This window comes from Guillardia theta (assembly GCF_000315625.1).
Source record: "Guillardia theta CCMP2712 unplaced genomic scaffold GUITHscaffold_69, whole genome shotgun sequence".
NCBI lineage: Eukaryota > Cryptophyceae > Pyrenomonadales > Geminigeraceae > Guillardia > Guillardia theta.
In genome coordinates this window covers 189513-214243 of record NW_005434605.1, presented here as the reverse complement: position 1 = coordinate 214243, position 24731 = coordinate 189513, and the positions used below count along the sequence as shown (strand labels likewise).

At 52.4% G+C, this 24731-nt stretch overlaps 6 protein-coding genes across 6 annotated transcripts in view; 3 read left to right on the top strand and 3 right to left on the bottom strand.

Moving 5' to 3' along the window:
* Positions 1-169: 169 nt before the first annotated feature.
* GUITHDRAFT_142930 (hypothetical protein) lies at positions 170-6700 on the bottom strand (the record flags this gene model as incomplete). The annotated part of the gene is made up of 15 exons (XM_005827130.1): positions 170-281; positions 333-523; positions 574-720; positions 770-834; positions 882-1017; positions 1078-1239; positions 1284-1403; positions 1454-1502; positions 1555-1793; positions 1839-2019; positions 2074-2508; positions 2554-3572; positions 3769-5070; positions 5131-5399; positions 5449-6700. 15 exons carry the CDS (start codon positions 6698-6700, stop codon positions 170-172), a joined length of 5679 nt encoding a protein of 1892 aa, XP_005827187.1.
* A 2097-nt stretch (positions 6701-8797) lies between these two features.
* On the top strand, positions 8798-9373 carry GUITHDRAFT_75814 (hypothetical protein; the record flags this gene model as incomplete). The annotated part of the gene is made up of 4 exons (XM_005827129.1): positions 8798-8848; positions 8925-9022; positions 9065-9139; positions 9244-9373. Coding segments are annotated over 4 exons (354 nt in total), but the record flags the coding sequence as incomplete, so codon positions are not given.
* Positions 9374-11051: 1678 nt separating this feature from the next.
* GUITHDRAFT_113686 (hypothetical protein) lies at positions 11052-14023 on the bottom strand (the record flags this gene model as incomplete). The annotated part of the gene is made up of 4 exons (XM_005827128.1): positions 11052-11205; positions 11256-11356; positions 12230-12297; positions 12340-14023. 4 exons carry the CDS (start codon positions 14021-14023, stop codon positions 11052-11054), a joined length of 2007 nt encoding a protein of 668 aa, XP_005827185.1.
* Positions 14024-15660: 1637 nt separating this feature from the next.
* On the top strand, positions 15661-18070 carry GUITHDRAFT_113685 (hypothetical protein; the record flags this gene model as incomplete). Its single annotated transcript, XM_005827127.1, has 7 exons — positions 15661-15688; positions 15814-15860; positions 15908-15971; positions 16031-17073; positions 17122-17700; positions 17745-17843; positions 17891-18070. The coding sequence occupies 7 exons, from the start codon at positions 15661-15663 to the stop codon at positions 18068-18070; spliced, it is 2040 nt and encodes a 679-aa protein (XP_005827184.1).
* A 187-nt stretch (positions 18071-18257) lies between these two features.
* On the bottom strand, positions 18258-19968 carry GUITHDRAFT_113684 (hypothetical protein; the record flags this gene model as incomplete). Its single annotated transcript, XM_005827126.1, has 6 exons — positions 18258-18686; positions 18731-19018; positions 19069-19178; positions 19233-19502; positions 19547-19888; positions 19944-19968. 6 exons carry the CDS (start codon positions 19966-19968, stop codon positions 18258-18260), a joined length of 1464 nt encoding a protein of 487 aa, XP_005827183.1.
* Positions 19969-21009: 1041 nt separating this feature from the next.
* GUITHDRAFT_142925 (hypothetical protein) overlaps positions 21010-24731 on the top strand; it is a gene marked incomplete at both ends in the record, with an annotated part of 4673 nt that continues 951 nt past the window's right edge. Inside the window, 19 exons of the mRNA XM_005827125.1 lie at positions 21010-21118; positions 21170-21228; positions 21277-21318; positions 21375-21473; positions 21536-21757; positions 21812-21877; positions 21933-21971; positions 22028-22054; positions 22177-22239; positions 22568-22619; positions 22705-22738; positions 22786-22850; positions 22991-23056; positions 23361-23434; positions 23459-23515; positions 23584-23679; positions 23903-23980; positions 24196-24249; positions 24511-24561. Of these exons, the coding sequence (XP_005827182.1) occupies positions 21010-21118; positions 21170-21228; positions 21277-21318; positions 21375-21473; positions 21536-21757; positions 21812-21877; positions 21933-21971; positions 22028-22054; positions 22177-22239; positions 22568-22619; positions 22705-22738; positions 22786-22850; positions 22991-23056; positions 23361-23434; positions 23459-23515; positions 23584-23679; positions 23903-23980; positions 24196-24249; positions 24511-24561 (1353 nt within the window). The remainder of the gene's footprint in view (positions 21119-21169; positions 21229-21276; positions 21319-21374; positions 21474-21535; positions 21758-21811; positions 21878-21932; positions 21972-22027; positions 22055-22176; positions 22240-22567; positions 22620-22704; positions 22739-22785; positions 22851-22990; positions 23057-23360; positions 23435-23458; positions 23516-23583; positions 23680-23902; positions 23981-24195; positions 24250-24510; positions 24562-24731) is intronic.

Below are 24731 nucleotides of genomic sequence, written 5' to 3'. Positions count from 1 at the left end.
AAGGCATGAAAGACAAGAAGATACATTGAGGTATACCTTTGGAAGAATAAAATGAAATTGACAAAATGATCCTGTCAGTAGTGTACATTTGATAAGAGTGTCTCAAGGTCTCGAGAGTGGCAAACTCATTGTAAACTTTTGTGCCTTCTTCACCTGCAGCATGTTTGCTTCAGTTGTACATACCGAAGGCTTTGAGGGTAACCTGGAGAGAATTCTCCTTCCACTCCCTGTAAGCATGTTGGACGCGCCGACTCGCGTAATCTTCCGCTGCTGTTGGAATTCTAGCATACAGAGTCGTCAGGGGTCGATTGCTTCGCTCCTCCACTCCCTACCTTTCTGGCTCCACCGTCACGGTCATCGATTTCGCGCTCTCTGTCCTGTTGACGCTGTCATGCATCTTGGCGTCGTCGTCGTCATCGTCGTCCAAGGTGTCTATCGCCAGCACTCTCTTGACACAGGCCGAGAAGGTGTCGTAGTACTTGATGTGATCATTCACGACGGGGATGTGCAAGTCCTTGATGATCTACAGGCAGCACAGAGATCAGTCGCTGCTCTGCTAGCAGATGCACTCACTTTCATCAGGTTCGTCTCCGTGATGTACTCAGATTTCAACCCGAGAGGAGGGCTCAGCCTCCTGATCATCTCAGGGATCAGAGACACGTGAATCTTCCCCCGCGCATGCGGGTCCAACTCAGTCCAGACGTCGACGAACTCGTTGAGCTGTCGCGCTCTTGTCAGAGGCCCGACAAGATGTCAACAACGGCAGCACCTTGTCGATGGGGAGGACCGACGACTCTTCTTTCGACAGCTCCGCAAAGTTCTCGATGATGACAGCTGCGGGGATGGTCAGGCTGTCGACAGCGTTGGGGCATCGGAGGCACCTGTGAAGAGCTGAACGAGCACGTAAGCTCCCAGGACTTGCCACATGACGTGGAAGGCGATTCCGATCAAAGGGCTTCCACATCCGTCGTTGAGAAAGGGGTCGTAGGCAAGGTTGCAAGCCTTGTATGGGTCAGCCTGTTCCTCTAGTGAGATTGAGATCGAGGGCATGAGATCACTATGAAACATCGAACGTACCTGCATGCAGTAGAACATGATACCATTCCACGCTTCTCCTGTAGTTTGGCGAAACAAGAGGAAAATAGCGCTGTCAATGGTCTGATAGCTCGCAAGGTCCGTCATTCGCCCATAGGCATCCTGGCCCACGTTAATGTTGTAGAAGAAGTTCACACCAACAACCTGACAGAAGTGTAAATGGAAACGCTCACAGGTCAGACACTTACGGCGAAGATGATGAGCGAAAGAAACAGTACAACTCCAATATTCCAAAGAGATGGCAACGACTCTATCAATGTCACAAGTAGCTGCCTGATCCCTTTTGTCCGTCGAACAAGTCGAAACACCTTCGCAGTATTGTTTCAGCGCTCAACAATGCATTTGCGGCATGTATCACCCTAACAATCCGCAGAGCTCTCAGTGGTTTCAACCCCGGAAACTTCAATCTGTTCGTGGAAATCAGCAAATGCCAATCATGCACTGCATGTATGAACTCACGATACTGCTCCACTCACGGTACAACTGAAATCTCCTCTCAGGAATTCGAGCGCAATGGTAACGACAGAGATCAACACAACAAGAAAGTCCAAGTTATTCCATGAGTCGGAAAAGTACCAACGGGGACCAAGACCAATCATTTTGATGGTTGCTTCAGAAACAAAAATGAAGGTGAAACAAAAGTTGATCCAGAATATGATGGCGGTCATGCAAGCATCTTGATTGTAAGTCCGTAGTAACTGCAGCAGTGTGAGTGGAGACAGCAAGATCCATCATATGATCACCATAGCCAAGACATTCAGGCAAATGGATGCTGTGATGAAATACTCGAAATACTTGTTGTTGCAAACATTGAAGAAGAAATTTCTGAACTTATTTGCAGGTCCTGTCACTCTTTTGATCGGCTTCATGCTGAAAATAATTCTGCGCATCTCTCTCCACTCCTGCTGCTCAGGGGTGATAAATCTGAAGCGCAAGTGAACAACATGAAAATTACTTTCCTCAAACAGAAGCACTTACGGTGTGATGCCATCATTGGCTCCCTTGATCCTCACGTAGTTCTTGATCACCTCAGCCACAATGAGGTTGAGCAGCACAAACGCTCCGAGGATGATGTGCAGGACGCAGTAGATTGCAAACCAGGGGTTCTCATTCGGAATCGGCGTGATGCCAGGAGCGACGACATCAACGGCAGCGAACATGACATCCATCCATCCTTCTGTCGTGGACATTTGAAAGAGCGTGGACAAGGCTTGGGCAAGGTTGTCGAAGGAATAATTCTTGTTGAGCCAAACACCAGGAGAGCTAGTCTGTTGCCCGTATGTACCAGCGTCGACACAGTCAATGATGGAAGGAACAGACGTATTTCCAGCCATTAGAGGAGCTGCCGTGTAGAGATTTGCAAGGGGAAAGAACGTCGTACCTAGAAATGTCTGTGCTCCTTCGTTGACACACCTACAGAAATCTTCAGAAGACTTGAGACATTTTCCCTGCTATCACCTGTACAGTTTTCCTCGAAAGAACTGCACTCCCAACATTGCGTAAATCACAAACCAGAACAGAACAACAACAAGAACGTTGAGCATCGCTGGGATGCTTGATAGCAAACATACAACTGCAACCCTGAGGGATTTGTTCCGCTTGATCACGCGCAATGGCCTCAGGGCGCGTAGCGCACGAAGGACTTTGAACGATTTAGCGTTTGCGCTCCCACCAAAGGAGCTCATCATAGAAATAATGACAACAAGACAGTCCAGCACGTTCCAAGAGCTCCTTAGGTAGGCGTACTTGTGAAAAATCAAACCATCCACCATCATCTTCAAGACCATCTCTGAGAAGAAAATCAAGGTAAATATCTCGTCGAGAAGTTCGAGAATGAACACTCTCTGGGCAACGTAACAGCAGTCTGGGATCTCTTCTGTCTTTGAATCGCACGCCGGCCAAACTTTCCCGAAATTGGGATCCCCGACATTTCGAGGACAGTTGATATTGACTGTCTGCCCTGAAACAGCTGCTGGTCCCGTGCAGTTCAAGACTTGAGGAGGCATGGGACAAGCTTCTGCGAAGAAAGAACTGTCTGGACGTTCAATCAGCAAGGTAATGCTCGTAGCCAGGATACAACTGAGAATAAATGTATCGAACACCGGATTCTGCACAAACCTCGCAATAAGGATTCTCAACTTGTTCTTCCTTTTGAAAATACCAAATGATCGGTGATTTGCAATCTTGAGCTTTTTCACTTTTCCGAACACTGTCACTTCGAAAACCCAATCCGGGTCTTCGACATCCTCTGGATTTTGATGATCCTTAGTTGCAAACTCTGCAAGGTTTTCATTGAAGATAGTTATATTCCTTTGAGCCTCAGGGTCAATCGATGCTCCGTCCAGTATCGGCAAAGTTTTAGATCGCCTCCGAAACCCTTTCAAAATATCCCGGAAACCCCTGGCCATTTTGCTTGCCAGTGATTGCTGAGGTTTTTTCTCGAGCGCGTTCTCCTCTGAATCAGTCTCCCCGAATCCCTGAAATAAAATTATTTCCATGGTACGGAAACATTTACATCTCTCGCGCTCTCTCGCTCTCTCGCTTTTCTTGTCTTTTCTCTCTCGCTCTCGCTCTCTCTATGGATTTTAAAGAAGGGGAGGGTTTGGGGGGGTGGGGGGGCGGCTAGGTGCAGAGAAAAACACAGGTAGACGGTAACAAACTACAGCACTTTACCTGGAGCAGAATTGAGATGAAAAGGTTCATGATGATGTAGTTGCCAAACGCAACTATACAGATTGTCAACCAAGCATTCCATGGACTGCCAACGTCCGTTGCAGTCATCGAGTTGTACATAATGGTGTTCCAGTTTTCAGTCGAGATGATCTGAAACACAATAAAGAAAGCTCCATGTCCTAACGCGGATGGTGCAAAGGTATCAAAATTACTGCGAGGAACGTCAGTCTTGACGTAGTGGAATCGACCGCCAAAAAACTGCATCGCGAGGAGTGCAAAGATGTACATGAACATGACCCAGAAGATGGTAAGTGGCCCCAATGATGATAACGCACGAAAAAGTGAAGAGATAATCTTTCGCATCTCTCCCCAAGACTGAGCGAGTTTCAACAATCTGAGCATTCGAAGACCTCTTAGCGCAGAGAGTGTAGATCCATTCGAGGAAGTATTGACTGCCCCTAATATCAACTCAATGATGCTTCCGAAAACTACCAGGAAGTCAAATCTGTTGTAACTATCAGCAAAGTAATCCTTGAAGCCAAATGCGATCCATTTTAGAATCATTTCAGAAATGAATACCATGGTGAGAGCGAAATTCGTCTCGTCCAATACATGGTTCAACGTTGTTGGGAATGTGGCACATTCGTTGAGACCATCTCCGCAGACATGTCTCATTCCAATCCTCTGCATCCTATCCGGATAGATCACGTCGCTCTGATATACAAACGTATAGGAATTATACAATGCCAGCATGCACGTTCCATTCACTCCCACGTCAGGAAAAAACACACAGCCCACACCGTGAGAGACCTGAGCATTCGCACAGTCTCCTTCATTCGTGAACTGAGAGCATGCTTGTTGATCAGGCCAGAATTCAGCGTCTCTTTCCATGAAGCAGAAGGTTGACTGATCTGGTTTCTGACCGCCTCCTTGGCCATCTGTGTCCCAGCTACGATTAAAGAGTGGTCCTCGACAATGCGACGTAGCATTTGCTGGGATGGTAGGATCGATCTCACACCTTCGCTGACAGATGTTTGACTCGAACAGAGTTTGATCGTGATAGTACATTGCCATGACTATGGTGTTCATCACGATCGCGAACAGGACAAAGTTTTGAAACCAAGTGTGAAGTACTAAGACTCGAACTGCAGATCGTGCTTTCTGGATGCCTGAGCTAATTCGTTGTAAATTTTGTGGTCCCAGACCGATAACCTTGAGGAATGATTGGCTCTGGGTTTGGAGCACAGTCGCATAATCGCTGACCCAAGACGACTTTCTCCTGACCACTCGCCGGGCCATATCCTGTCAACACAACATCTCAGCAGAACAACGAAAGAGCGTGTAGTTTTAGAGTGAACTCACCTTCTCCGGCTTCAAGATGGCTTCGTGATGCAGGGCCTCCATCTCCCTCTCAGATCTCTCTTCTTCAAGGGCCTGCATGTAGGCATCGGACAGAACCGCGAGGGCCAGCTGCAAGACAAAGAAGGTCCCGACTATCACAAACGAGCAAAAGTATATCCTTGCGGGCCAATCCCCCCATCCTTCCTGGTAGTTGTAAAGCAGATCAGTCGTCCAACCCTCCAGAGTCAAGGTTTCCCACAACACCATCAGTGAGAGGAGGAAGTTATCGACTGCAATGGAACTCAGTTCAAGAAAGAGGTTGAAAATACAACTACTCACAGCTCAAGTATGCCCCTCCCTCATAGTAAGGATTATTGTTCCAATCTGTGCACCAATCGGTCCAACACCATTTGTAGAAGCTACATGTCGTATTGTAATAAACTCCGTCAATAGCAAACTGTCCACAGTCTGTGACACCAGGAACGCAGAATGTGATCCCTGCATTGAAACTCCCAACCATTTCATTGGGCTCGACGACAAATGGTTTCTGCTGGCTGATAAGAGCTGTCCACGCGGATGGCGCGAAAGAATTCACTCCAGGGGTTGGGTCAATGTAACATCTTCCTCTCAGATTTCCTGCTGCCAACTCAATGGCGAGGATTCCAAAGACAGTCATGACGAAGATTAACAGGAGCACAACGTTGGTCAAGGAGCGCAACGAGCTTATCACCGTCTTCATCAAGGGCTTCATTCCTTTAATTCGAGTCATCGTTCTCAATGGACGCAGAATTCGTGCAGTTCTCAGCACAGTTACATTTTGTATCAGGCCAGGAACCAGACTGATCAATCCACAAATGACCACAACAAAGTCGATCCAATTCCAACCATCTCTCAAGTATGCATGTTTGTGCAACACGAAACCCCTCGCAATTATCTTCACGACCATCTCAGCGGTAAAAAGTGCTGTGAAAATATACTCGAAGACTTGAAGGACGTTCTGGATCTTTTCCCAATCGCTGCAGCTGCCCAGCCTCGTGTAAACAATTCTGGTATAATAATCATACTCTACGCACACGCTCGCTTGACAACTGCAAACGGGATTGTCCAGGACCAATAGGACGCAGTTTAAAAGAATAATGAATAGAACGAAGCGATTGAACCATGGCCATTCGGTCAGCACGATAAGTTTTTCACGTATCAAGCTGCTGCTTTCTAAACAGAACAAAGATCTATTCACATAGTGCTCTTCTTGTTGCGCTAGCGCTTTCTTTTTCTCCCGTTGTAAGTGTTTCAATACGTGTGACCAGTTCACATTCCAAAGCTGTACCTCTTCATAGCTCAGATTGCTCGATATATATGGTAAGTCCGAATTCGCACTCGCTTCAGCTGAATTCTTGGCTGGTTGCCCGAAGCTCGAATCTTTCGGTTCAAGGTGCGAAGAACTCGATGAATTCTGTGATCTGTCGTTTCTCAGTACAAACCGTTTTGAGCTTACAAGACCATCTTGCGTGTCCCCTGGATCACCCGGAGCTTTTCCATCATGATCGGCTGGCAAGCCGGCGTCGGCGTCCCCTACCGCCATCCTCGGCATCACTTCATGTTTACCGTCAGTTGCATGAAGTAATAATCGAGGGACTGAGGCAAAAGAGGGGAAGTGCCAGGCACGGTTCGGGTTGGACCTACGAGGGTAGGGCCATATAGGGTGGGGTGGTCGTTCGGGATTATGGGGGTGGTCGTTTATCTATTTAAAATCAATTTGCCGTAAACTTCAACTTCGGGAATGACAACGAGGGGTACTACAAATAGGGGGTAGGGGGTAGAATGAAGTGGGGTAGGCAACGGGAAAACGGGATAAGAAGTCACATTGAAATGGATTGAGGAGGGGTGGTTGAGATTTTTATGGGGGTAGGGGTGATCAATGGGATGGGTCCTTCTAAAGACGATCCGTCCATCTGAAGAGTCACTTATCGGACTTTACACGTCCCTGGGGAAATCTCCCGTTGTCCACCCCTACCCCTAATTTCAACTTCCAGCCTAGAGGTGGGGGGTGGGGGGAGGACGGGAGTCCGGCGGAGGCGGAGGCGACTTCTCAGTGCTCGGCTCCGCCCGGGTGGCCCGTCAGTCGGGGGCCCGGCCCGGCGGCTGGCCCGGCGGGCGGTCAGACGGACCACGTACTGTTATAACCGACCGGGTCTGCAGTTTATCGTTACGTCCTGAAACCGCCAACGGCCACAGCCCAGGGCTCCATGCCGGGTTGTTGAGCAGTCGGCGGCAGCTTCCAACTCCTTCCTCGAGCTAGCAGCCATCAGTCACTCTCACACCGCTGGTAGGCGTCCTCCTGCCTTCCTCCTCCACCACTCACGCTGTTACCTCACATCCCTCGCACCTGTCTCTTCGTTTGACTGTCTCTCTTGCACATGAGCAGGTTGAGGCTTGGTCGAAGACAGTGGGGGCAAGGTGACTCTCATGAAGAATGTCTTGAAGAGGTATCGTGTGCTGTTACGTGACTGGATTTTTCACGTTGATGTCTGTTGATGCAGTAAAGCCTTCGCCTGAACGAGCTTCACAAGAATGAGCGGGACTGGGGGGTATGCAGCAGCAGCAGCATCCAACATATCTCTCTTGCCCGGCCTGTTGCCAAACGTGAAGAACTGCGGATACAACGGGGTAATGTTGCTTAGTGGAAGACAGAACAGCTCTAGGAGCCATGCTTCCCGCAGCACCTTTTTGGAAATCAACTGTGCGGGTCATTGCGAGAGTATTTTAAGGTCCATGCGAGAGTTACAGAGTAACAAGGAGATGTGCGACGTCTCGATTGTGGTGGGATCTCAAGAGTTTCTTGCTCACAAGCTGGTTCTTGCGGCGAGCAGCGAATATTTCAGAACCAAGTTCACATCGACACGGCCCGACAAGCCCAAGGGCGTTGCAAGCAAGACCATGGAGAAGATTGTTCTTGATTTTGACTTCATTCTCCCCGAGCTGTTCGCTCCGATCTTGGACAACATGTACACAGGAGTGATCAGGATACAGGAGCAGAGCTTGCCTTCGACCATCAGGCTGGCGAGCGAGATCGGGATGAGCAACCTGAAGCAGAAGCTGGTGCAGCATCTTTGCAACACTGTCAACATGGCGAATGCCAACGAAGTGAGGACCCTGGGGACCGAACTTGACTGTGTAGAGCTGGTGGAGGCTGCGAAAGCGGTAGGATGATCAGTGTGGGAGGAAAGGAGGAGGCTGAATCTGAAAACCACATACCCCGTGTTGTCCCTTACCCTATCGTCCGAAATATCCTCCTCCCCCCTCCCCCTCCCCCCGAATCGTTTCTTGCATTCAGCGTTCTTTCAATCCTTCTTTGCTTCCGCATTGTGATTTGATTCCTCATTGCGAATGATTCAGGTGATGACAAACGATTCAACTTCAAACCTGGAGGGTAGCAACAGCCCCATCAGCGAGAGCTCTGAGAGTGTCGTCAACAAGGTTTTATATCCCTCTCTCTCCTCTCTCCTCTCTCATCTCTCCTGCTTCATCTCCCTCTGCCCCTGACATCTCCATTTGCTTCTCTCATCTCTCCTGCACCTTGTGTTCTCTCGCCCTCTACTACTCTCATGCTAGTCTACACTTGCACATCTCCTCCTTGCCAATTGCTTTCACCCTCCCTTCCTCCTCTTACGTTCTGCGTGGGTAGCAACTCAACAAGAGCCCATGGACCAAGGAAGAAGACAAGATTGTGATCGAGCTTGTCAACAAGTATGGACTGAAGGCAAGACAACTCCCCTGATCCTCCTCCTCCCCCTCCCTCTAACCTTCACCTCCAGTCCTGGTCAGCGCTGGCGTCGCACCTTCCCGGCCGCACGGGGAAGCAGATTCGCGAACGATGGCATAATCAGCTGGATCCCAACGTCCGCAAAGACAGGTCCAGCAGCGCTCCAGCTGAACTCCAGCTGAACTCCAGCAGGTGGACACCGGAAGAGGATGCTCTGCTCATCGAAGCACACAAGCAACTGAACAACAGGCAAGTCAGCCCCGCCGTGTCCTCTCTGACCTGACACTCAATGCATTTCTCTACTCCTCTTCCTCCTCCTCTTCGTCTTCTTCCTTGACCATCACCACCTCTCTTACATGCACTCCCTGCAGGTGGGCAGAGATCGCAAAGCTGCTTCCTGGCCGCACGGACAATGCTATCAAGAACCATTGGAACTCAACGCTGAAGCGTCAGGTCTTAATCTGTCCTATACCTCTCCTTGCGTGCTTGCTCGCCTGTTGAATCTAGCTCCTGTGACCTGAGCCCCTTCATCTGTCACCTTGCTTGCTCTTCCTCATGGGTGGCAGGTGATGGCGTCAAGCTATCAGACAACGGCTTCTCTCTCGATAGAGAGCGAGCAAGTAATGATTCCTCCTCCTCCTCCTCCTTCTCCTCCTTCTCTTCCTCCTCCTCCTCCTCCTCCTCCTCCTCTGACTTGCAACAGTTCAAGATTAAGAGGAGAAAGACGGAACAGAGCGCCAGGGCGCTGGCTCAGGCCCTGCTGGAGGAGGAGAACTGCAGCAACGTATGCAAAGGTGGGCGAGAATTTTCTTGGATCTCTTCCTCCTCCACCACCACCTCCTATCGCTTTCCCTTCGCATCTGCATTTTTGCTTCTCTCCATACTCAAGTCGTCTGCTTTGCAGACTCCCCAGCTGGAAAATCAGGAGCAGACGCGCATATGGAGGTTGAGAGCAGCAAGAGGCCGAGGAGAAGCTCGCGGGGTTCAGAGAAGGAGAACGCCGACTTCTCGAGCTCGAGCTCAGCAGGGAGGAGAGGAGGAGCGGGGAAGGTGAGGGCGAGGTTGTCGAGGAGGGAGGGGGGGTGATCCTTCGCAACAGGAAGAGGACGGGAGCTCTTTCCTCATCCCTGGGAAGCCAGAAAATTCCAAGTCGCCAGGAGGAAACAAGTCGTCCTTTATGCTTCGGAAGCCGCAGACGCTCTCTATCAAGCTTGAAGACGAGGTACACCCAGTCTCTGCCTTCTCCCTCCTCGTTCTCCTCCTCCTCCAATGCCACTCTCCTTAATCTCCTTCCTCCTTGGTGTATCGCTGCGTCCATGATTCTGACCTTACAGCAGGGAGGCAGCCCGGGCAGCTCCATCGTCAACTCCAAGGGGCCCGACGAGTGCTTGTGGACTGGGGGGATGGTAGCGGGGGCCGACGAGCTCTTCCCAACCTCAGGCGCCCTCTCAGGAGGCTCTCCATGCCTCCCTCTCACCTCGCCAGGTCATCTCCTCCCCTCCCTCCTCTCCTCCCCCTTCTCCTCTCCTGCTCTCGTGCTCCTCCACCTGCCCCTCTTCTCCTCTCCTCTCCCTCCTACTCTCTTCCCACTCCCTGCGTCGCTGCCTCCTTGCCTTCCCGCCTCACCCTGATCCATCCATCCCTCTCCCTCTACTCAGCTCTCCTTGCTCGCCCCTCACGCCTTCCTCAGCCCTCGGCCTCGGGGTCGCCGACTACTTCGAGGGCAACTCCTCCTGCCATGGCGCTGACATCCTTCGAGGAGACGAGCTCTCGGCTGCTGAGGTGGACTCAGTTCTAGCTGCCTTTCCCAGCTGACGGCTGGCAGGTTGCATCGATGATGTCCCCCAACGGAACCGGGGAAAAGTGCCTGTGAAGTTGGTGGAGGCAGGAGGGAGAGGGAGAGGGAGAGGGAGGGAGAGGGAGAGGGAGAGGGAGAGGGAGAGGGAGAGGGAGAGGGAGAGGGAGCTTCCCGTTCGTCTTCTTCGTGATGCTGTAGAACGTGTACATAGAGGAGTGTGATTGACAAACAAGCTGTAGCATTAGGACATTCAGGTGCCCATAACGTTAACAGTAAAGAATAAATGTAAGTTGAACACTCTTCCTCCCCATCCCCTCCCCTTCTCCTCTCCTGCATCTTCCATCGCCGCCACCCTCTGCCCTGCACCAATCCCACCCTTGCTCAAAAGCTCCTCGGCATCTCTCCAGCCACGATCCCCTTCCATAACCTTGAGCTCTTCGCTTCTCCCCGCAGCCAACACTCGTACGTGTCTGTCGTCCAGGTGAAGGAGGCACATCCGTTGGTCTTCCCGCAGATCTCGCAGCACTTGTGCGGACTGCAGCACGTCAGGGTCAGCTCGGAGGGAGCTGGCAGGCCGAGACAGACCTCGAAGTGAAGATAACGTTCTCCTGCAGCGGCTTCGAATCGAGCATGACATTCTGAAGGAGAAGGACGTTTCCTTTCTGAGTCACGCAGGACTCTTGCCCCTGACATCAAGTTTCAGTCCCGCGCCTCATCCTCCTCTCCTTCTCAATCACCATTCGTTGGCGCTGAGGAAAGCCTCTCCCAATCAAGTTCAGTATCGGCTGGTCCATCCCTAGCCGCATCGTAGCAGCTCCTCCTGCTCCTGCTCCTGCTCCTGGTACCGCTCCTGCTCCTGCTCCTGCTCCTCCGCCAAGCTGTACTGCTCCCCCTCCCATAGCCAAGTTCTGTACCCCTTGCGCCACCGCTTGCTGCATCGCAGCCCCTCCTGCTCCTGCTCCTGCTCCTTGCTGTACTGCTCCTGCTCCTGCTCCTTGCTGTACTGCTCCTGCTCCTTGCTGTACTGCTCCTGCTCCTGCTCCTGCTCCTCCGCCAAGCTGTACTGCTCCCCCTCCCATAGCCAAGTTCTGTACCCCTTGCGCCACCCCTTGCTGCATCGCAGCCCCTCCTGCTCCTGCTCCTGCTCCTTGCTGTACTGCTCCTGCTCCTGCTCCTGCTCCTCCGCCAAGCTGTACTGCTCCCCCTCCCATAGCCAAGTTCTGTACCCCTTGCGCCACCCCTTGCTGCATCGCAGCCCTTTCTACTCCTGCTCCTGCTCCTTGCTGTACTGCTCCTGCTCCTTGCTGTACTGCGCCTGCTCCTCCGCCAAGCTGTACTGCTCCCCCTCCCATAGCCAAGTTCTGTACCCCTTGCGCCACCCCTTGCGCCACCCCTTGCTGCATAGCAGCGGCTGCTGCCCCCGGTACCGCTCCTTGCTGTACTGCTCCTGCTCCTGCTTCCCCCACGATGGCCAAGTTCTGTACCCTCGGCATAGCAGCGGCTCCTGCACCTGTGCCTAACCCTAGTTGTACTGCTCCATTTACACCATTTCCTATCACCAAGTCCTGCACCCCGTGGACTGGCCCTTGTTGCAAACCCTTTGCTGCATCTCGATTGGATTCTTGACCTGCACTTGCCCTCATCACATTTCCTCCTGTCTGCTGGAAACCAAGTCCTTGCCCATGGTTCATAACAAAGTTTTGTCCTCCTCCTGCTCCTGCTCCTGCTCCCCCCCCCCTGCCAGCGGCAGCTGCAATTGCGGCTTCCGCTGCATCTTGTATGCTTCCAATCGGATTTAGCCTTGAGCCTGAGCTGGCAGTGACAGTGTTCCCCGCCCCACTTACAGTGCTCAACCCCCCTCCTGAGATTGCGACTCCTGAAGAAGTCTTCTCTGCCGAATCCTTCTGCGTGCCACTAGCGGCGATGACATCTTGCTGCTGTCTGAAAATGCAGTCGTCTGACCTGTTGAGGACGGCAGTTGCAAACGGAGTTCTAGCTGCCAGCACCTGTCGAGCAGGAGAGCATGAAGTTGGCTGATTCAAGTCCCAGTAACACAACCGCTCGTCGTCGTGGATGAAGAGTTTCGGCCAAGTCCCCAAAGTTTCTGAAATTTTCCCTCCAGCATTCTCGTCAAGGTCCGACCAGTAAGGAAGATGAATCTGCTTGGCTCCTGTGAGGAAGGCGCTCATCCAAGAGAGATCTCCAAAGCTGCCGATGAAGGCCGCCGCATGAACAGCGCGGTTCATGTCATTCAAGGGGTTCACGTGCACCACCCTGGAGTTGTAGAGCTGCTTCAGCTGCAGGACAGTCGGGTGCATCAGGAACTTTGGCTCGCAGACGATGGAGATCATCGCGCCTGTATTAAGAGTGCGCATGACATGCTCAATTGCCGACTTGAAGTAGATCACGTCGGGGCTTACCCTCTTGATCAGCTCCACGTCAAAATCCCGGGAGGCCTGCACCCTCATGGCGTCGAAACTGACCGAGTTCCTTCCTTCAAAGTACACGACCACCTCGTTGGGGATTGCAAAGTTGGCCGGCACCGAGAACAGGCACTTGGCAAGGTTCCTGCTCTTGTAGTGATACAGGTAGTTCCTCTTGTACACCCCTCCACAAACCGAGCTGTCCACCTTCATTGGGGGGTGAACACCTGACGACTGGCTCCATCCTACTCCAGGGTAGGAGAGCCTCAGATGGTCGTGGGCAGTAGAGGACTTCTTGATCACCCCGACGCCCCTCACTGCCGCCCATGTCCGAGCGAAGAGGTACTGCAGCATTTGCTCCGGAAGATCCCCAGTGAGGTCAAGGGACATGGCTGTGGGTGAACCTTCCTTCAACGGGGAGCACTCTAGCTGCGGAGAGGCGCTCATGCTCAGAGCCGTAAGAGCAGCCGGCTGTTCAGCCCTCAGGCCCTGCACCTGAGATGACCTGGCAGAGCCTTCCTGACTTGTTGACCCCTCCATGCCTCCAGGCCTACCAGGATCTCCTGCCTGCCCTGTTGGCTTGCTAGGACCCTGGACCTCTACCTGCAGACGAGCGCTCTGGGCATCGCCTTGAGGAGGCATCTTCACAATAGGGAGCCTCTTCACTTCAGGAAGGTCATCCCAGAGCTCAGGATACAGGTATCTTGACACCCATGCTGTCTTTCCAGCAGGACGATGCGAAGGCGAAACCGCAGCAGGTTCTGCAGGGATCCCTTCCTTCGTCTTGAAGTACTTGAGCTCTCGTTCTCTGATATCATCCATGATGGTGTGCGGCAAGGGGCTTATGCTCCCTGTGCTCATCGTCTTGCACATGAATGAAACAAATATCCCCAAGGTGATCGATTGGATCAGCACGAGACTCCAGAACATCCTTCGCATGCTCCAGTCGAAGTGATGTTGCGGGACATCATGCCTGGCGGCAGTTCTAGCTGTCGGCTTTGAAGCTGTACCTGCTCTTGTGCGTGGAGGAGGGCGTCTTGTCCCTTCCATTGGAAGCATGGCATGCAGTGAAGATGGATGTCGGTCCATACTGGGTCGATCACTGGTTTTCGCACTAGTGGGAATGAGCAGAAGGCGCATGCTGCACGCTTTTCAAGCCAGAACTGATCAAATCATCTCCTTTCTCCTCCCCTCCCTGTCCTCCCTCCTCCTCTACTCGCTTCCCCATCCCTTCCCTTCCCTTCCTCCGCCTCCTCCTGACCCTGAGCAAGGGCTGCTCTTCCGCAAAGGTAAAGTGAGTCCCCGACGGGTGGGGTGGTTGGAGAAGAGAAAAGGAGGGGTAATTGGTGGGGTATTCGCGGCTCATGGGTGGGGTGGTACAAGTCGCCCGTGGTAGGGTACGAAGTAAATGTCCAGGGGGGGTATCGAGCTGCATTTATCACCCCACCCCCTCTAGAACCGAAGAGTACAAATTACTGATGAAAAGCTACCCGTACTGAAATCACCCCACCATGACTCGCCCCTTTGTTATTCAGACATATGCTGGGGTAGTGATAATAAGTCGTACCATGGGTCCTTACCCCCACCCCCATTTTTTCCTCACTTTCGTACCCTGAAGACTATAGCAAACCCTTGTTTTTCAAATTGACCCCCGATTACCCCAACCTCATCTTTGTGTACCCCCACCCTATCTTGGTCACACTCACCCTGTCATAGTAGCCAAAAGTACCCCCATAGTAATATGAAACATTTGTCCTTTGGTTGAATATACCCCTGATTTCTTTACCCCACCGGTCCTGTTGTCCGGAAGCCGTAGTCCGACAATCACCCTACCAAAGAGTTTGAATACCCACCCTGTGCTTGCCAATCCCCCATACCTCGAATCATACCGGTGTATTTCCATATTAAATTGCTATTCAAGAAGGGGTATCTCTACACCCCACCCCGTCAAAAATTCATTTCGGAATCTTATCACCCTGTTGAGTGCTGCTACCACCCGTATTCAATTTTAGATACTAGTACAACCCCTTTCCACCAGGGAGTACCCCCTATTCCTAAACGAAGTACCCCATTGTTAGTCATCATCCTTGTACCCCTACCCCCCGATTATGTCCTCACCCTGCCGATGCGATGGCCGAGGACTGGCATGGTAGTGTCGGTCATTCTCGGCATGTCCCGGCTTCCTCCATGCTGTAACAGCCTTCCTTGTTCCATGCTCTGTCCTCTATGCTCCCTGCTCTGCTCCTGTTCTGTATCCTTGCTCCTGCTTCCTGCGATCCTCCTCCGTAGATGTTCGCTGTAGCCCCATGAAATCTCTTGTTCCTCTCCATGTCAGGGGTTTATGATGCCTGCCGCATCTTCCCGCTCCTGCTCAAGGCTCCACACTTGATCCATGCATGCTGTACTGCTCTTTGCCATGCTGCGCACCTCAGGCCTGCCCCTTGCTGCAATAGGCGATTCGTTTTTCTTACATCAAACCCCCTGATATTCTCCCATGTATCTGCATCTTTTGCCGCTGTACACGTGTATGTTTTTCAGCTCTTGTTGCCCTTCGCTGATTGTTGTGAATGTGTATTTCTCCCATCATTTTCATGGGTAGACTGCTCTCCATTTCGAATGCTTGTTCTGCAACGAGTCTCTATAGACTTCTTACACCCGAAGTGACCTTTGGATCGCCTATTATGGCCCCTTTCACACCTGTGTAATTCGTCTTTTCTCAGGCAGATGGGTCATCGTTCCCTTTGCGGGGAAGGCATGCGGCAAGCAGGTAAGTTTGTTGGATGCACTCTGACGATCTGTCTGACCTCTGTGCAGAGCGAGATTATTTTCTTTGATGCATTCCAATCGGAGATCCTCACGAACAACGCCTCGCTCCAAAGTGTCACAGTGCGTGGCTCCTGATGCAGAGTTGAGCCAGAGAATGGCGTGAAAACCTAGATCAAGAATTCGTTTCAATGTTCGGCTGTTGTTCTTCGCTGTGTGGGGGGGTTCCCGAAGAGGAGGAGGTCCCTGCCCGGGGAGTCAACGCTGATCCTCGATCATTGTCCAAAAGTGTCAACTCGACTAAATCGGTGGAATCGAATGACAAAGACAATGGTACTCCAGCTATCCCCAACCATGTAGAGAAAGATTTGGAACTTCCGAAGGATACTACAGAAGCTGAGCCAAAACCTGAGTCAAACCTTGAATCGAAGTCCCAGGGTGAAGAAAAGGCGCAGGAAAGTGCTGGGGTTGCTGACAAGGAGTCGTTATTGCCGAAAGGCAGCTCGATGTCGACAAATCAGAACCTTGAGCCTTCAGTCGTTGGTGAGGTTGGATCCATGCGAACAGATGACCTTAAGCACGGTACCGAGACATTGGTATTTGAGCCACGCGCGACACCAAGAACAGTCTTCAAGGAGAAGAACAATCACCCAATTCCGCAGTCTTCTTTAGCCGGTGCAAAATCTGTACCTAATGCAGCTGCCGCAAGACCTCCCAGGCCACCACCCAACAATTCTGTAAGCAAGAATCAACCTCAGCAAAGTCCGAGTAGTGCCGTGCATGACTTGGAAATGGTAGTTGCTCAATTTCCTGATAGAGCCAACGCTTTTGAGAATGGTGATCAGAGTTATCAGGAAATTCCTTATGCAGATATTCTACCAGCAGGAGAGGATCAGGAGGAAACAGGGGAAATAGTTAAAGATGGAGATCCCAAGTGCAAACCAGGGGCCTCGGTCTATGTGAGCAAGAAATGGCTTCACGTGCAGTACTTTCAAGATTTACGTGGATTGCGGGGAGTGCTGACAAGAAGGGGAGTGAACGGTGCAGCTTGGTATGCGTCGTTTCCAGGTCGCATTGAGCAGGCATTCAGCACTGGGCTCCACGGTCAATATGTGCTTTGCTATGCAGAATCGGACGAGGAGCAGACGGCGGCGATTCAAGAAAGCAGCGCCATAGAGATGAACGGGCAGCCCAACGAGGAGCAAACGACCTCCAATGTGAGAAGTTGTCTTTCAAACTGCTGTGGACTGACTATTGACGTTCAGGGGGTTTTAAGCCATGACGAGCCCTCGGCTGAACCATTCTCCTCTGATCAACTGCCAAGGCCGCACGTGCACAACACTGACCAGAAGATCCTTGACGATTGGAAGGCGAAAGCCGAGCAGAGGGAAGCTGAGTTGAAGCAGCAGGCCGCAGATGAGGAGGTAGCGCATCAGCTCCAACCGCAGAACAAGGATTCAGTGCAGGATGCCTCGGTAGCCGTTGCTACGGATGCTCCCTTGGCCGCACCGCGAGGGGGTAGACATTCAGCTCGCGGGATCGGGTCAGCTAGGGCTGCGATTGGGACCTTGATGGGACAGGGGTCAGCTAGGCTCAAGGAACGGCCGCCCTCTGCCAGGTCCCGCGCGCAGATGGGGGCTCCTCCTCTGGGCTCAGGGAGGATCTCAGCACGGCGAGCGGTAGACGGGACAACGAGCTCGAACCTCTCTGCTCGTCGAACTCTTTCGTTAACGGGGGTAGTCACCCCGGACATCGGCATGTCGCCCAGGGATGATCTCACTCCTGAGTCCCCTCGGGATGGAGGGAGGACCGGGCGGTTGTTCAAGTACCCCGAGTGGGATGAGGTAGGCTCTTTCCTGCTCGGTCGGGCGATCTGATCTCGACACAGTATGAACTCTTCGACTCCGACGACTTGTGGTCGGAGCACGCTTACCTCCTCTATGGAGAAGTGATGGGACCAGGGCAAGGGCCTGCTGTCTTCATCTGGGTAGGACAGGAGGCTCAGAGGGAGGGAACTTGACTATCGTCTCGCAGATCGGTCAATACTTTGACGAGTGCGACTACCTCGACGACGACGCATGCGACAGGTTTGCGCTCAAGGCGGCGCGAGAGTTCCAGCTAGCATGTGGAGGAAACATCCCGATCGGGCCTATCCACGTGGTAAAGGAGCTCGAGGAGGAGGAGGACTTCTGGGAGTACTTCGTGCTGGGATGAAAGTCAGCCGCTCGCGTCCGCGCAGGGAGGGTCGTTCGAAGGTCTGTCTGTGCAAAAGAGATTGAAAGCTTCGAACAAGTCGCTCGAGTTGATGCGAGAGGAGAAGACAGCCATTATTCTTTTGATTTGACATACACACTTCTTGTAATACTCCTGTCAGCTCGCTCCTGCCCTTCTCGTCCTGTGCTCAAGTCTTCCCTTCTCCTTTGATCCCGAGCCGCATGCGGATGTTCTTGGAGATGGGAATCTTCTGCATGATCTCCACCACCTTGTGTTTCTCCAGCAGGTCTCGATCAGCATCGGTCACGAGGTTGTACAGCCCTCCTGCCGCCGCCGATTGCAACGAAGGGTCCTTGCTGGACTTGAGCAGCTTGATCAGAGAGTCCATGAGCCCCTCCTGCTCATCCCTCGTCACAACCTGCTCCTCCTCCTCCCACATCACTTTCACCTCTCTGCACATTTTCTTGTTCTCTGAATGGTTAGCTGAAAGGTTGCACAAGGCGGAGGCAGCGAGCCGCTGAGTCGCCGCGTCGCTCTTCCTCACGAGCTTGACGAGTTTTTGTATGACCCCGTACGAGCTCAGTTGCGTCTTGATCTCCTTGATCCCGATGCACACCTGCCATGACTGGTCAGCCGCAGGGAGCCACCCCGACCTCCCACCTCCCCGATGCACCCGCACGCCTGTCCCTGGATGAAGGGCTCGGGGGAGTGAAGCAGGTCGATCAGCGACTTGAGGATCGACTCCTGCGCCACCAGAGGCTTCACGTGGTCCATCTCGACGCACACGCTGGTGGCAGGGATCAGCCTGGTCAACACGCAATGGCTGAAGTTGAACCTCCATAGAGTGGCGGCCGCATGCGCGGTGATGGCCTTGGAGTCGGAGTGCTTGCCGTCGGCTTTGAGTAGCTTTGCGAGGATGGGAATGGCCCCGGAGTCCGCTACACGTTCCTGCCAGGGACGACGACATGAGGGAAGAGGCTTCTGCGAGCATGGACTACCTTGAGTGCATTCTCGGCAGACAAGTTGCACATGCAAGCTGTTGCCAGGCGTTTGAGGTCTAGCGATTCATCCTCCGCACTCAGGATCTTGATCAGAACATCGATCGTGCCTGCCCGCCAGCATATCAGGGCCGCAACAGGCACATGCCATTTGTTCTGCACACCAGCGTTGCCTGCGTTGATGCGATTCTGAGAAGATTCGCAACAAAGGTTGCACATCGCGATCGTTGCCTTCCTCTTCCTCTCCTTGTCATTCGAAGCCATGATCTGCAAGGCAAACTTCAGCGCCCCCCCCCTCTGACGAGTCTCATCTGCCTTGACGATGTTCTGCATGATGGCTAGTGAGACATCCTTGTTCTGAGGGTTCGAGGCGTTGAACTGAGAGATCATCTCGTCTTCCTGCTGGGTGTTGGCCTCTGGTGACTTCGCCTCCTCTGCCTTAAACTGTCAGCAGCGTTTGAAGGCAATGGGGCCTCACGATTCGGTGACGATGACTCTATGAGACTCGTATCGAGCTCGTCGTCCTGCAGATCATCGATTCCTTCCTGCAGACCTGGTATGAACATCTCGGAGTTCGCTTCTGCTCCCTCCGCCTTGTGCAGACTGTCTGGCTGATCGCTCGCATGCTGCGTCGTCCTCTGCTCCTGGCGGTACTTCTCCAGCTTGTGCCGGTCGATCCCGTCGCGGTGGGAGGAGACGAAGAGGTCTGACGTGGCCTCAAGAGGAGCTGGCGTGAAGGTTGCGATGTGATTGGAGAACACTCCGTCGCGCGTGTTGGTCAGCAGAGGCACTTCATCCGTGATCTCGTCCACGTAGTCGTCTGCATGCAACAGTCATGGTCAAGGCTCGCGCTCCTTCACAGGCAAGTGCCATACCCGCACTCTTCTCGCGCGTCGTCATGGTGCAGGGAGGCCTGCTCTTCAGGTGGCAGATCGTCAGAGCAAAGGGGGGCTCTCGATCCGCAACGAGAGGATCAGCGAACGAGGGCAGGGCTGCTGACCGCCCTATGAGGGGGAGGAGGAGGCAGGAAGGAGGTAACGAGGAGAGCGGTGGAGGAGGGAGAGGAGGGAGAGGAGGACGGGGGAGAAGGGCCAGGCTCAAGGACGCGACCCTCCTCCTCCACCTACAGCCGCAGCATGCGGTAGCGGTAGCATCCAACGACCTGCCTTGAAAAAAGTAGAAACCTTGTGAAAATTTAGAGGGGATTCAAAAATAACCAACATACCAGCAGCTTTAACCTGATCTGCCTTTGAATTAGGTCACAAGTGAGTTAAATCTAACTCGGATCGTATTCGAAATCAACCAATTAACAGACATCTGGCTTAAATTGATCGGACCGGACCGGGTCCGATCACCAGGGTGACCGGGCCCGGGGGGCCTGTGCCAGTGACCCGGCCGCCCGGGCCTTTCTAAGCCTTCAGGCTTACTAATAAGTTACTAGTGATCGTAGCATCAGTCAGCCGCGAGGCTCCGAATCCCGGGCGGCGGCGATCAGATCGATCAGCGGCGGCCCGGGCCGGGTGGCCGGGCCGGGCTGCCGGTGCGTACTCCGAGGCTCACTCAGCGGCTGTATCTGACCATGCCCTTCAAGTGATTTTCCTCACTTTACTTCGTGAAATTTGACTAGCAAGCCACTTTAGTTAATTAAGCACTTTTTGAGGGGTGGGTGGTGATACCACCCGTCATCATTAGATACAAAACAGGGGTTCAGATGGTTGGCATCGGAATTTTATTTATTTTAATTGATATACATATCCTGCTCTCTCGTTGCTCTCTCGTTGGCGCTTGCTCTCCTCTTCCTTCTTCTCCCCTCCTCTCTCTCCTTCTCTCCTTCTCTCCTCTTCTATCTCCTCCATGTTCTTTCTCCTACAATGCCCCGACTCTCCTTCGAGATGAAGTGGCCATGGTAATGATTCCTGCCCTCAATCGTTCGCGTTCGCTATGAGACTTTCCGACTATTCCTTCGGTCGCTCGATCGCCGCCCCATCCAACAAGCTCGGCTTGTCTGGTTTGCATTATCGCCACTGGCTCGCTCGACAATCGTCCAAAGGTCCGAGACTCTGTTTGCGCTCTCAGTCTCATAATGTGAATGCTGAAATAGACTTGAACTGGTTGCGATACATCCTCGGTATTCATGATGGAATCATGGGGCAGGGAAGCGTAAGAACGACATGTCTCATGTCTTTCCTTTTCTCATGCTGTTGCCAGTCAAAGCTCATCCATCCTTTGTCTGTGTTCACCATCGTCAAGGTGTGATCGATTGGCTCGGATCTCGTTTCGTCATCGCCGATGAAGTTTGCTTGCAGCATGTGTTGTCATCGCTCCTCACAGTCTACTCCTTCATTGAGACGCCAGTCATCATAGCCTTCTATTGGAATCAAGATGCATGCTTCAAGCCGAAGACGGTGATAACTCCGCAAGGGCGATTCCTCAAACGAGCTGTTCCTTCTGAATTGTTTTTGTCCAGGCTGAGATGGGCCTTGCTCTGGAGACTAGCTTCATTATAGAGATCATATTGCAGTTTTTCACAGGTTACTACGATGCCAGCGGGCTGTATTCGGATTCCATTCCAGCAATAGCTAAGATGGTTTGCCGATGGGGCGATGGGGTTTGGCTTCTGAGAAGCTTTCAGTACCTGAGGCAAGGTTTCTTGTTTGACCTCGTAACCTCAGCTCCAATCACCTGGGTGGTGAGAAAACTCCTTCATGTGACTTGAAGTTGCCGAACAAGCCATGCCTTGCAGGAGTACTTTGCGGTGTACAACAAGTGCAACTCTCAGTTTGTGGACAACTCCTACATCTATGCCAAGGTTGCGACTTTGACACTTGTGGGATCAGAAGAATGACGTTTCTTGCATGCGGCAGGTTCCCTTGAAACTCATCCGGCCCCTCAGGCTTGTCAAGGTTGACTTGGAGTACCGATGACGTGACGGACGTCGTTGACTGTGGCTGATGGGCAGGTTTTAAGGCTCTTTCGCATTGCCAAGGTGTTCAACACGCTGGAGAAGCTCGTCAAGCTCGATCTGTGGATTGAGAGGACGATTTTCCTCTTCTCTCTCGTCCGTCTCTCCCATGCCGCAACCTCCTTGATGACGCGCGAGTGCTGCAGGTGCTGGCGCTGGTGCACCTGTACAACTGCGGGTTCTGGCTGGTGAAGGTGGTGTTTGATGAGGTGATGGCATGAGGATGACGATGAAGTCGATTGATCATAATCCATGTGTTGATATTTCCTTGTCCATCTTGATCTCGATCTTCATGCCTTGGTCGCTGGGTCTTCGTCTTCGTTTTCATCCTCTAGCTTGGGACTTGACATTCACTTTGATTATCTTGGCTGATTATCTTTATCTTTTTCTTTGTCTTTATCTTTATCTTTGTCTTTGTCTTTGTCTTTGTCTCTAACTCCATCTCTGTTTTCTTACTGTCATCTTATCATTTACTTCTTCTGCATGTTGTTTGTACCTTTTCCTTTTGACCGTGTCTTGTTCTGACTGTCTTCAAAGCATCTCGATGAATTCCTGCTAGCCCACGGCCTGTCGCCCGATCCCCCGGCAGGTAAGAAGATGCATGTATTGTCAATGAACTTGTCAAGAGATATCAATCTTGTGTTGTGCTGCTGCGGTAAGACGAGGTTGTGCAGGAGAAGTTATCAGTGCGCAGCAAGTGGTCGAGAGGTTTCCTAACCGTCAGATGTGAACATGTTTGATAACCTTGCGTTCAGATATGTCTTGTCGGGATATTTCATCAACAACCTCTTCACTACCGTTGGGTTCGGAGATATTGCCGGTGAAGAGAGCAGAGCAGAGCAGAGCAGAGCAGAGCAGAGCAGAGCAGAGCAGAGCAGAGCAGAGCAGAGCAGAGCAGAGCAGAGGGGAAGAAGGAGATGAATGGAAATTGGAAAGGTAAGATCTGATCAATGAGTGCAGGAACGAATACTGCCGAAAGGCTCTTCTGCATTTTCACGATGTGGAGCGGAACGATGGTCTTTGCTGGTCGGTTTGATTATGATTATGATGATGATGATGATGATGGAGATGATGATGATGGAGATGATGATGATGGAGATGATCATGATAATCATGATCATGATGATGATGATGATGATGATGTATAGGAGGAGGAGGAGGAGGAGGAGGAGGAGGAGAGAAACGAGAGGAGGAAGAGGAGAAGGGACAAGGAAGCAGGCGGAGGGGGCGGGAGGGAAGGGGTAGAGGTGAAGTAGAAAGAGCATGGTGTACGAGCATACATGATGAGACTGATGGATCTGATGATGGAGATCATGACGAAGTTTTGCAGTGGTTGTCAGCGAGACTTCAGACATCGTCGCCAAGTTCAACGAGCAAGTGCACGCGAGGAAGCAGAGGCTGCAGGTCAGCTGTGACGGGGGTCGGCAGCGGGCAGGAAGCCTGACCGCTGAGCAGGAGATCCGGCACTTCCTGCAGCAGAACAAGGTCAGCAAACAGCTCCAGGAGGTCGATGTTGCTATTTCGAGGCGGAGCAGATGCTGACTGAGCTGCAGGAGATTCTCGACTGGTCCCTCTTCAGGTGTGTGAGAGAGAAGGCGCTGAAATGTCCAGCTGACCCTCACCTGAAGGCTCTTGTTCGACCAGAAAGAGTATGTCAAGGAGGACACCTTCAATGTAGGATCCTCCCGTCTCTAATCCCTCCTCCTCCTCCTCCTCCCGTTTCCTGTCCTTCTCCCGTTTCCTCCTTTGACATCTCCTCCTCCTCCTCCTTCTCCCGTTTCCTGCTCCTTCTCCCTTTTCCTTCTCCTCCTCCCGTTGGCGGATTTGACATCTCCTCTTCCTCCTCCTTCCCGCTCATCTTCTTCTCCGCAGGTTCTCCCTGCTCCCATCCAGCAAAAACTTTCACTCGAGCTCGATCAAGGGCTGATCGGCTCTCTTCCTTTCTTCGAGGTAAAGATCCGAATATCTCCCCTCCCTCCTCCTCCTTCTTGGCATCCCTCCTCTCCCCGGCCTCCTCGCTCTTCACCTGGCCCTCTCCCCCTCCCCCTCCCCCTCCTTCTCCTCCCCTTCCTCCTCCTTCTCTTACCTGTTCTCTCCTCCTCCTTTTCCTCCTCCCTCCTTTTCCTCCTCCTCCTCCTCTCCCACGATTCTCACCTCTCCTTCAGCTCATTCAAGATATCGAGGTCAAGGAGAAGCTCATCTCAATGATCGGCATGCAGGTCCCCTTGAGATCTGACTGATATTCCCTTGCTTTCTCCCCTTTCTCACCTCCCCCTCCTCCCCTTACTCCTCCTCCCTCCCCTCCTTTCCCTCCTCTCCTCCCTCTCCCTCTCCTCCTGCTCTAGTCCTCCTCCTCCTCCTCAACTTGTATTTCTGTTTCCTCCGCCTCTAGTTCCCTCTTCTTCTTCCTCTTGTCAGTATCGTCTTTTCCCCTCTCTTCCTTGTCCTGTGTTGTCTCGGTTTTTGATACTTCACCCAAGATTCCTCCCCGGCTTGCTGCTGCAGGCCAGCAAGTTGAAATGGATGAGAATGTAAGGAGACTGAGGAGGAAAAGAGACTTAGCAGACAAAGGAGGAGGATACTAAGGAGGAGGAGGAGGAGGAGGAGGAGGAGGAGGAGGAGGAGGAGGAGGAGGAGGAGGAGGAGGAGGAGGAGGAGGAGGAGGAGGAGGAGGAGGAGGAGGAGGAGGAGGAGGAGGAGG